General features: G+C 35.9%; 1 protein-coding gene across 1 annotated transcript in view; it reads right to left on the bottom strand.

Annotated features, from left to right (window-relative positions):
* The window catches only part of SUSD1 (sushi domain containing 1), a 278,160-nt gene that overhangs the window by 129,010 nt on the left and 136,748 nt on the right, over positions 1-12,402 (bottom strand). Inside the window, exons 11-12 of the mRNA XM_036749351.1 lie at positions 11,429-11,523; positions 7,866-8,052 (exon numbers count right to left, since the gene is read on the bottom strand). Of these exons, the coding sequence (XP_036605246.1) occupies positions 7,866-8,052; positions 11,429-11,523 (282 nt within the window). The remainder of the gene's footprint in view (positions 1-7,865; positions 8,053-11,428; positions 11,524-12,402) is intronic.

Here is a 12,402-nt window from a genome sequence, read left to right on the forward strand (position 1 = left end):
AAGTATAAAAACATGGTAAGAACCAAAGGAACAAATGTAGAGCTATCAAGGAATAACCCTAAGGGCAGAAGTCAAACACCACTTTGGCAGAAGTAGCTTGAAAACATGAGTGAAGATTATTGGTAAATTACATCAATATCTCACTGGTCCACTCAGGAGAAAACTTAATCATGTTATTGCCCAATTAAAGATTATAACAAATAAATATGCAGAGGAATCCAGAGACCAAGAGGATAGGAGAGTTTCTAGATTTTCTTAATCAGCAACTGAAAGTAAAGTCAACCTCTTAATTAAGAAAATAGGAGAAAACAAACTGGTAAAAAACAAAACAAATAAGTTGACATCCATCAAAACCTTAACTACAGAGGCTTGAGAAACAAAGAATCCAAAGTTAGGAAGAGCTCCTGAAGAAGTATATGGAGGCTCTAGCTACTCTGTAAAACTGTAAAGGGGGAAGTGGGCGAAATGAGAGCCATAACTATTGGCTCAAACATGGTACATGAAATACTAACAAACTAAGTACAAACTTCTTCTGAGACCCAAAGCTAATTCCCCCTTTATAACAGAGGCATCATATATCTATTACCAAAAGATCAGAATACGAGTGACCCCTCCTAACAGACACCAATTATATGTTTATGTGCTTTATATAACACACTCATAGACTATTACTTTTTAAAAACACACACACATAAACACAAGAAAACAATATAATAACCAAGGAACAACAATAAAAAGTCTTCCCCGAAGTCCCAGGGATACAAAAGAACAAATTATTATTGATTAATTCCTAAAGTCGAAAGTGTCACAATTTTTATATCACATTTATTCATTTTTTAAAAGCTTCTGACTTATTTCTATACTCTTGTCTTATTCATGTGCCGAAGATATTAACCACAGACATAGGCATAATGAGAATGCTAGAATACTCAATATTCACATAGAAGACTATTCTCTGTTTAAATGATACCAGTTTCTAGTCTGAAAGAATACTGGAATCACTATCCTAGCACGAGGTACGGGACCAATTACTTTTTGTCAATTCCACTGCCCATGTCCCATTCCAGGAGGGAAAGGAACACCAGTGCTTGTGGTTGCAAAGATGTAGCCACTCTACCGGGTAAGGACAAGAGTGCAAACAAGGAGCACAGTGACCACACATTTCCCCACTTCAAACTTTGCAAGCACTGAAAACCCTAACCCTAACCCTAACCCTAACCCTAACCCTAAATGCGTCCCAGCTCTAACCCTAACCCAAACCATAACCCTAACCCTAAATGCGTCCCAGCTCTAACCCTAACCCTAACCCTAACCCTAAATGCGACCCATCCAGGATCTAACCCTAACCCTAACCCTAACCCTAAGAGACTCCCAGAACTAACTGTGAAAACAGGACAAAAAACCCTGAAGCCCAGGACAATGCTTATCTTCCATACCCCAGGTGAGCAGGGCCCAATTCTAACATGAATTTCAAAGTCAAAAATAGGCTAGAAAAATAAGGAAGTGATTTTTAAAAAAAACAGAAAAACATAAAAAGCTACTATAGTGACAGGGAAGCTCAAGACACAACTCAGAAGACAACAATGTGAAACCAGCTAGAAGCAAAGTATATCTATGTATATGTATATGTATATGTACGTATGGATATGTAAACTCTGTAAATTGGATGCAAGCCCAATAAGAATTCCTAAAGGATCTAAAGAAAGAGATTTTTAAAAAGAAGCAAAAAATGATATTAAAACTCAAATAAGGATGGCAGAGGAAAAATTGGAAAAGGCATGAGAGGAATGCAAGAAAATTTTGCAAAGAGATTTAACAGTTTGGTAAAAGAGACATAAAAAATAATGAAGAAAATAACACCTTAAAAACAGGATTGGCAGAATGGAAAGAATGGTACAAAACCTCAGAAAAGACAATCATTCATTAAAAATTAGAATTGGGCAAGTGGAAGCTAATGACTCCACAAGATATCAAAAAACAATAAAACAAAGTCAAAAGAATGAAAAAATAGAAGAAAATGTGAAATATCTCACTGGATAAAGAACTAACCTGGAAAATAGATCAAGGAGAGATAATTTGAGAATTTTTTGTACTGCCTGAAAGCCATGATTTTTTAAAAGTTCTTATAAGTCATATTTCAAGAAATTACAAAAAAAAATCCTGCCCCCAAATTTTAGAAGCAGGGGACAAATGGCAGATCAATGAACTGGGCATCAACCACAACAAAACCCAGAAAAAAAAATTTAAAATCCCCAGTTAAACACCAAAATAGAAACCCTGAAAATCAAAAGAGAGATTAACAAAAACTGAAAACTGTCAATTTTCCCCAGGACCAATGGATTTACAAGTAAATTCCACCAAACATTTAAAGAACAATTGATTCCAATATTATATAAACTATTAGGAAAAATAAGCAAAAAAGAAATCCTACCAAATTCTACGACACAAATATAGTTTTGATGCCTAAACCAAGGAGAGCAAAAATAGAGAAGAAAAACAGCATAGACCAATTTCCCTAATGAATATTGAAGCAAAAAATTTAAATAAAATACTAGCAAGGAAAATATAGTGATATATCACAAAGATCAAACACTACAATCTGGTAGGATTTTACACCAGGAATGCATGCTGGTTCAATATAAGGAAAACTATAAGAATAATTGATGATATCAATAACAAAAGCAACAAAAATAATATGATTATATCAACAGATGAAGAAAAAGCTTTTGGCAAAATATAATACCCATTCCTATTAAAAACAGTAGACAAAATAGGAATCCATGAGGCCTTTCTTAAAATAAGTAGTACCTATCTAAAAACAAGAGCAAGTATTATCTGTAATGGGGATAAACTAAAAGCCTTCCCAATAAGATCAGGGACAAAACAAGGATCTCCATTATCACCACTTTTATTCAATATTGTATTTAAAATGCTAGCTATAGTGATGACAAGAAAAAGGAACTGAAGGAATTAGAACAGGCAATGAAGAAACAAAACTATAGCTCTCTGTAGATGATATGATGGTATACTTAGAGAACTCTAGAGAATAAATGAAAAAAAACTAGTCGAAACTTAACAAATTTAGCAAAATTGCAGGATATAAAATAAACTCACACAGATCATCAGCATTTCTATATATTATCATCAGGAAGAGATAGAAAGAGAAATTCCATTTTAAACAACTGAAGACAGTATAAAATACTTGGGAGTCTACCTGTCAAGACACACTCAGAAACCATATGAATACAACTACAAAAAAACTTTTTACATAAAAGACATATGTAAACAATTAGAAAAATATTAATTGCTCATGGGTAGGCTGAGCCAATATAATAAAAATGACAATTCTACCTAAATTATTTATTCAATACCATACCAAACTACTAGAGAATTATTTGTTAGAGCTAGAAAAAGTAATAAAATTCATCTGGAAAAATAAAAAGTCAAGGATATCAAGGGAATCAATGAAAAAAAGGAAAATAGTCTAGCAGTATCAGATTTCAAACTATATTACAAAGTGGTAATCATGAAAATAATCTGGCTAAGAAATAGAGTGGTAGATCAGTGGAATAAATTAGGTACACAATACCCAGCAGTAAATGACCATAGGAATATAGCAAGTGATAAAGACAAAGATCTTGAGGCAAGAACTCACTAAGAGAGGAGGTAAATTTTTTTATGCTTCTCCAATTTGCTTATGCTATCAGCCTTTATGTCTAAATAATGTACCCATTTTGGCCCTATCTTGGTATACAGTGTGAGATATTGTTCTATGCCTAGTTTTTATCAGATTCCTTTCTAGTTTTCCCAGCAGTTTTTGTCGAATAGTGAATTCTTGCCTCAAGATCTTTGTGTTTATCAGATGCTATATTCCTATGGTCATTTACTGCTGGGTATTGTGGAAGAGTTTATGACTAGATAAGAGATAGGATCATGGGAGGTAAAATAGATAATTCTGATCATATAAAATTAAAAAAATTCTCTATAAACAAAACCAATATAACAAAAATTAGAAGGAAAATACAAAACTGGGAGAAATTTTATAACAAATTTCCTCAGTAAAGGCCTCATTTCTCAAATGAATAGGAAACTGAGCCAATTTTTTTTAAAAAATAAGAACCATTCCCCAATGGTCAAAGGATATGAATAGACAGTTTTCAGCGTAAGAAATCAAAGTCATCAATAATGATATGAAAAATGTTCTAAATTACTAATTATTAGAGAAATACAAATTAAAACAACTGGGAGGTACAGATTAGCTAATGTAACAGAAAAGGAAAATAAGAAATTCTGGAGGGGATGTGAGAAAAGAGATACACTAATGCACTGCTGGTTGAATTGTGAACTAGTCCAACCATTCTGTCGAACAATTTGGAACTATGGCTATAAAATTGTCTATGCCTTTTTATCTAGCACTATCTTTACTATGTCTATAAGCTAAAAAGAGCAAAGAGAAAGGGAAAAGATTTATATGTAGAAAAAAATTCATAGCAGCTCTTCTTGTGGTAGCAAAGTGTTGGAGACTGAGGGCATGTCCATCAATGGGGAAATGGACAAACAAGTTATGGCGTATAATTGTGGTGCAACACCATTGTGCTGTAAGAAATGATAAAGGGGATGGTTTCAGAAAAAAAGTGAGAAGACATATTAATGATGCAAAGTAAAATGAGCAGAACCAGAAGAACATTGTGCATATTAACAACAATATTGTAACAATGACCAACTGTGTATGACGTAGGTATTCTCAGCAACACAATGATCCAAGACAATTCCAAAGGACTCATGATTAAAAAATGCTATCAGCATCCATAAAGAGAATTGATGAACTCTGAGTGAAAAATAAAGCATATTATTTTCACTTTAATTTTCCTGTTTTGTTTTCTTTTTTGTACAATGGCTAATACGGAAATATGTTTTGCTTGACTTCACATGTATAATGGGTATCATATGGTTTGCCTTTTCGGTGGGTAGGGGAAAGGGCTGGAGTGTGAAAGATATCTAAATCAAAATTTTTTTAAATGTTAAAAATGAAGAAAGACTATCGATAGATGTTCTCAGTACACATGACAAAATGATCAAGGACCTACAGATATACTTTTGGAACAAGCAGACATCAGTTTACTGGCAACAGTAAAGGCAAATAATGGGTAAACACTATTTAATTTTGTTCATTCTAACCAAAATTTATATTACTTCTGGATATTATGAAGGCCAAGATCAAAGAATGGAATCAAAAGTCCTCCATGGGCAACATATGTATGAACTCAGCCAACACTGTATACACAAAAGCATCAAGCAAATGGATAAGTCACATAGGCCTGTGTGTGGAAAGGGAGATGCTTAGGTTGATAATTCATTATTAGGTTATTACCACTAGAAATTATAAGTTTAGACTAAAAAATCCTAGGATTAGGAAGCAATGTAGATTATACAAGGAAATAGTAAAAATAGTTCAATACATTACTGCAGCCTATAAAAGCTTAGCATCTACCAAATGTTTAGCAAGATATGACCTGGCACTTAGAATTACACATAAGAATTGGGTTCTCTTTCATGGATTTACAGCTGCCCAAACCACATGCATATGCTATAAATATAGCTCACAAAAGTCCTGCACGATTCAATTAATTAACCGTCAGGAACTGGACCATCATCACAGACCAAACTATTTTCTAGGCCTACCATGGATCAATTAAAAACCTAAAAAATAATATTTTAATTGATCTCAGCATACCAAATCCTCATAATTTCCAAGCTATGTGGAACAAAAAGCTTTTAAAATACAAAAACCAGGCTGAGATAAAAACCACAGGTTACTAGGATGCAATGCTTATCAGCTAGCTGGTGCAATAGATAGAGTGCTAGGCCTGGAGTCAGAAAGACCCAAGTTCAAATCCTGCCTCAGACCCTTCTCACACCAATCCAGGGAGGTACATTTTACAGATGAGGAAACTGAGGCAAATAGAGGTTTACTTCACTTAACTTTGGTCTGCCTCAATTTCCTCAACTGTAAAATAGGGATGATCATAGCACCTGCCTCCCAGGATTGTTGTGGCTTAATAAATGCTTGTTTCTTTCTTGCCTTCTGGTCTGCTACAGCAGTTGTACCCAGGATGGTTTCAGTGAGCCTACAGAGGCTAAATTTATATCTTAATACTTTTGTTTCAATTATGAAATGAAGTTAATTTAGCCACTTGTGTGAGATCCCATAGACTGTTAAATATAAAAGGATAAAAGCAGGGCAGCAACTTGTCCCAGAACTGTTTCTATCTGAAAACCAACCAAAAAGATGAAAATAAGATAGTGATGATGATGACGATGGTGATGATGATGGTGATGATTAGATGGTAATAGATAATCTATGCAAAGTGCTTTGTAAATTATAAATCTACATAAATTTATTACTTTTAATCTTCATTCCTTGAACCATATTCAATGGAGTCCAGATAGAAACAGACCTGAAAAGTTTTTTTTTTTACATTTAATATTCAGCAGACTATTTTCCTAACTGAATCAGAGTATTGGAATGCCTGCTCATTTTCTGGAGTCTCACTGGAGGCACATTCAGGATAACTCTAGTAGCAGATGCGAAGATGGGAATCCTATGTGAGAACAGGATGAAGTACAACTCATTCCCATCATCCAATGTGCTACTGGAGTTGTCCCAAAGATGCTTTTAGTGAGCCTATAGGAAATAAGATTACATAATAACTCGGGTTCGATTACAAAAAGCAGTCATTTTGTCCAGCTGGTCAATACATGCTCCAAACATAAAGAATGATACGAGAGTAGCGATTTGTCCTATGACCATTTCTGTCTGAATTCTACTGACCGTAAGCCCTTCATAACACAGCCACATCCTACCTTTCCGGTCTTCTTACACCTTCCTCACCCCCTCCTACTCTGAGATGCAGTGACACAGGCCTCTTTGCTTTTCCTTATACAAGACACTTCATCTCTCAGCTCCAGGAATTTTCACTGGCTATCCCCATGCCTGGAATGCTCTCCCTCCCTGGTCTCCATCTGCTGGCTCCCTTCCAGTCCCAGCTAAAAGCCTTCCCAATCTCCTTTAATGCTAGTGCCTTCCCTCACTTCATCCTATCTATATCTTGTTTGTACACAGCTGTCTGCATATTGTCTCCCCCATTAGACTGTGAGCTCATTGACAGGAAGGATTATTTCCCCCTCCCTTTTTTTATATCCCCAGTGCTTATCACCATGCCTGGTACATAGCAGACACTTAAATGCTTATTGGCTTACTGCTGAGTATAAGAATAGTAGTAAGGGATGGGAACTTGACCTGTGAATTCATTGGTATGGGGAACTCCCACGTTAGGAAATTCCTCCCTAGACAGGTGCCTGGAGTACTGAGATATTTAATAACCCACCCAAGATCACATAGTATATGTGAGAAGTGGAACTTGAAGCACAGGCTTCCTAGCTTTGAGTTAGACTCTATCCATTAGGCTCCTCTGTCTCTTATGAAACTTATGTATCTTTAGTTTATGAAGTCCTTTCCATACATCAATTTATCCCATTTTCCTGAGTTACTGAGAGAATAAGTGACACAGCTGTTGTGTTCAAAGTTGCCTAGAGAACAGATCTTCTAACTCCAAGTTCAATGTTCTTTCCACAGCTCCTTCTGGAACCCTGATCCAGAGTAGAGCATGTGATTCAAGATAAGGTGCTTCCAAAACATTTGAAATGGGGAAGCCAGTGGCAGTACACCCATGATGATCATACAAGGAGAATTTAGCCCCTTGGAATAAGAGCAATACATTGGATAACTCTCTCTCCTTGCTTGCAAGGTCCTTTGAGGTCACCATGTTCCTCATCCAAGAAGTAATTAATTATCCACGACCTACCAGTTATCTGGGTCGTAAGGGAGACCAGCACAGGAAGTCCAGAGGAAGCAGCCATAATGTTTACAGTGTAGTTGGTGCCTGGGTGCAGTTCCAGGCAAACTTCAGGAGCCTGACTGCCAGTGGTCAGGTTAAATGACACTTCCTGGTTAAATTCCTTCTGATACCCTCGGTGGCCCCATATGTGGAACTGTAACAGAAAAGTTCAGGAGGTAAGATGCTGACAATGATTAAAATTCCTTATGTTTGTGTAGTGCTTTACAGACTCCCAAGTACTCAGGCCCCAAGATCACCAGGTAAAATCAAGGATTCATCATCTGAATGCCCACATGCACACACACCACTTTTAACTTTTCCTAAGAGGTTGCTAATCAAATCAATATCACCATTATTTAAAGGACATGACAATCTACTGCCTTGTGGCTCCACTCAGGATCGTTATCCTAGACTGTCTAGGCTGAAACCCCCTCCCCTCATCACCACTCCTCATACCCATCCATGTCAGTCCCATTCCTTCCCTGTCCCTCTCCCACTCTACCCTACCTTTCATTATACTTTCTGGACCTTTCTATCATATTCATAAACTGTCCTTCATAGCAGAAATGTACCGTCTCCCAGAAATTTGCGTGTATGTATGTACGATGTTATATATATTTGACAATACACATGTATGTGTGCATGTTATACACATCAAACTGTATATGTTATTTATCACACACACACACACACACACACACACACACACACTCACTGTAACCACCTCGAATTCAGGGATCGTTTCATTTTCTGTATCTCCAGTACCTAGCATAATGCCTGCCACATACGGGTGCTTAATAAGGACTCGTTTAACTGAATTCCAAGTGCTTTCACATAAATTATTTCCTTTGATCCTTACAGCAACATTGAGAGAGGAATGAGGTGGTACTACTACTGCTGCTGCTACCATTACTACTACTTCTCTTTCTTCTTTTCTTCCTTCTTTTTCCTTCTCTTCTTCTTAATATTATTACCAGCATACAGAGGAGGAAGCTGAAACACTCCCTCCCAAGAGGTTAAGTCACTTTCCAAAATGTAACCTAGGTATCAAGTGGCAGCTCTGTATTTCATGATTCCCAATTTGACGTCCTTTCCACCATAACCCACCACCTCCCTCCTAGCCGGCCTTCACATCCTTTGAGGATATAAATACACATACACATACCTACACATATGTGCATATATACAAATATGAATTCATACACACATGCACACATATGTATCTCTTCTCATAAGAACTACAGGTAAAATGTCAAAGTCACTCAGAGTGCAGTATGGGAGAAAGTGTGCTGGATTTGGAGTCATAGGACTTTCGGTTCAAATCCCAGCTCTGCTCCTGACTACCTGGATGACTGGGCAAGTTACTTAACAACTCTAGGTCTCAGTTTCCTCATCTGGAAAATGAAGACACTGGACTACAATCTGGTCGCTAAGGTCCTTTCTAGTCCTATACCCATGATCATATGCTCATTAGGCACCTAGGTAGCACAATGGACAGAGCACTGGGCAGGTGACAGTAGTGGATAGAGCACCGGGCTTAGGGTCAGGAAGACCTGAGTTTAAATTCACATTCAGATGCTTCCTACCTGTATGACACTAATAAGTCACTCAATTTCTGCCTGCCTCAATTTCCTCATCTGTAAAATGGACTTAATGTAAAATAGGGATAATGACACCACTTACCTCCCAGGGTTGCTATAAGGATAAAATGAGAAAATATTTATCTAACACTTCACAAATCTGACAACACAATATAAATGCAAGTTGTTATTGTTGACCATATAATTATAATAATATGACAATACAGTATATGGTGTTATTACACACTATAATATGATATAATGTTAATGCAATTGTTGTGATGATGATAATCGTGATCATTATCAGCACGATCATCATCATCGTTATCCTGTATCTGGAAAAGACAGATCAAAAGAGAACATAGGAGGACCTAAAACAAGACTAACGGAGAGAAGTCCATGGCACCGGGGAGACATAAGCACTTCCCTTTTTCCCTTCTATATTCTCATCCCATGTCTTTTTCTTATCTCTGATCACTGTCTAAATTTATTTTTAAATTTGTTTTTAAATGTTTTATTTAAAATGTTTAGTGACAACCAAAAATCCAACCATTTAAATTTATAAACAAATTAAAAATACTTGTATGCAAAATGATAAATTCCACTATTTAAAATTTGTTAAAGAAAAAGTATATATTAATTTTAATAGCATAATAATAAAAATATTTGCTCTTTCAGTTTTGTTAGCCTATAGCTGTGTATAAGAGTCATGTGTTAGCCTATGGCTGTGCATAATTCGTCTTTCCCTTTGTTACAGTTTGCTCCTTTGTGCTTGCTTTGGTCATAGGAATTTATTCATTTTCTAATTTCTTTGTCTGAAAACTCAAGTTACTCATTTTATCTTTTAAAATATAAGTGAGAATTTGCTATTGAGTGCAATTTTAAATGACTCTCAAAACACCGTAAGCCTACTATTATTGCATTGTAACCCATTAAATTATTTTTGCCTTTTTGATTTTACTTATAACTTTTGTGCCCTTGAACATAATCAATTTTTGTAAATTTTTCATGTATAGTTGAAAAACAGTATATATAATTTTTCTATTCAGTTCTTCCCATGTTTAACAAATCAAGTTTCTTCAGAATGCTATTCCAATCAGCAATTCCTTTTTTATTTTTAGTGCATAATTCATTATATTCTGTCAGTGCAATGTTAAAATCTTCTACTATTGTTGATTTTATACCTACTTCTTTCTGCAAAGCAATTAAATTTGCCTTTTAACTATTTTACAGTTAGGTGTGCAAATATTTAATAGCAAAATTCCTTGATGATCAGTACCTTGATTATACCTTTAATTATGATATGAATTTCTTTGTTTAGATTTTAATTATCTCTAATTTGAATTGTGATTTCTATTCCCCAGGTTTTCTAAAAATAGTTGAAGAATACTAAATTTTAGTCTATCCTATGGTATTGAAATGCATGTACATTTCTTGGCACTAAGAAATGTTCCTGTAGGCAATAGGAACAGAAATCTAATATCTTTTATCTTTTAGATGGGAATTCAATCCATTAACATTTGTGGTTTCTTCAATACTTCAAAGATCTGTGGTTTCATTAGTATGGGTACTCCTGTCATTACTGCATATTATAACACTATGACTTTCATATTTGAATTCAGAGGCTTGGTATGCATAAAAAATTCATCACCTTATAGTCAAGTATAGTAGTTTTCATGTTATATCCCCCATTAGACTGTGAACTACTTGAGAGCTAGAATTATCTAGAAACTTTCTTTGTAGACCTAGAACTTAGCACAGTGCCTGGCACATAAACACATAGTGCTTAATAAATGTTTATTGACTCGACTTGAATACTCCAGTACAGTGGCTGAAATGCAACCCACAGGATGTTTCTAAATTTGTACATATTTTCCAGGCTTTATTTAATTTTGTAAAAAATTCAAATCTCCCATTCAGGGCAAATATTTAGATAAACTTTGAACTTACTAAATACATCTCCTCTAAATCAGCCATCTTCACATTTCTCTTCCACCTCAAGCAGGTTTCATTAAGAACTGAAACGTTACTGATGATCTGATTTACTGAAAGGACAAGCAAAAAAAAAATAAGGAAGCAGTTTATGCTCCACCCCAAAAAAAACCCACAACCACACAACTATTCACAATTTTTAATCAAAGAATCTTTCAATTAGATCTATTGCTGAAGAGAATGAACTTTTTTAATTCAGTGTGATCTGTGTCAGGGGAAGAGATGAGCAGTTTTTTTTTTAACTTTACTTATGTAAGCTCAGCCTCAGTAAGACATCAGGCTGACAGCTATCTATTCTGAGGCCCCCTCATCAGTACAAGCTCCCACCAGGCAGAGTAAGTAGAGGTTCTGTCCAAGGATCCAGACAATCCCTGTTCCTTCAAATGAGAATGGCAGTTGATTACAATTAAGAACAAAAGTACAGAGAGGATTAAATTCGATTCCCATTTAATCTGTAATATGTATCACTAACAGGTTGGCTTCTTTATGACCCTACTTGGGGTTTTCTTGGCAGAGATACTGGAGTGATTTGCCATTTCCTTCTCCACTCATTTTATAGATAAGGAAACGGAGGTAAACAGGGTTAAATGACTTGCCCAGGGTCACACAACTAGTAGGCGTCTGAGGGAGGGTTTGTAGTCAGATAGGTCTTCCTGACTCCAGGCCCTGCCCTCTATCCACACCACCACCTAGCTCCCCACATAAATGTTAGTGATCCATCATTGGTCATTCCCCCAAGCTGAGATCAAAATGCCACATTCTCAAAAGGTGCCTTCTCTAATCATCTCAGTTCTCCTTTCACTCTATTTCTCTTGAATTTTATACCAATTCTAGGTGATCATAACCTTCTGCCTTGGACTACTGCATACTAGTTCTCCCTCACTTGAATCCAATTCACTTGCAAGTCACGGCATCACCTTCCTGATGTCATG

This window comes from Trichosurus vulpecula, chromosome 1 (assembly GCF_011100635.1).
Source record: "Trichosurus vulpecula isolate mTriVul1 chromosome 1, mTriVul1.pri, whole genome shotgun sequence".
Taxonomy (NCBI): domain Eukaryota; kingdom Metazoa; phylum Chordata; class Mammalia; order Diprotodontia; family Phalangeridae; genus Trichosurus; species Trichosurus vulpecula.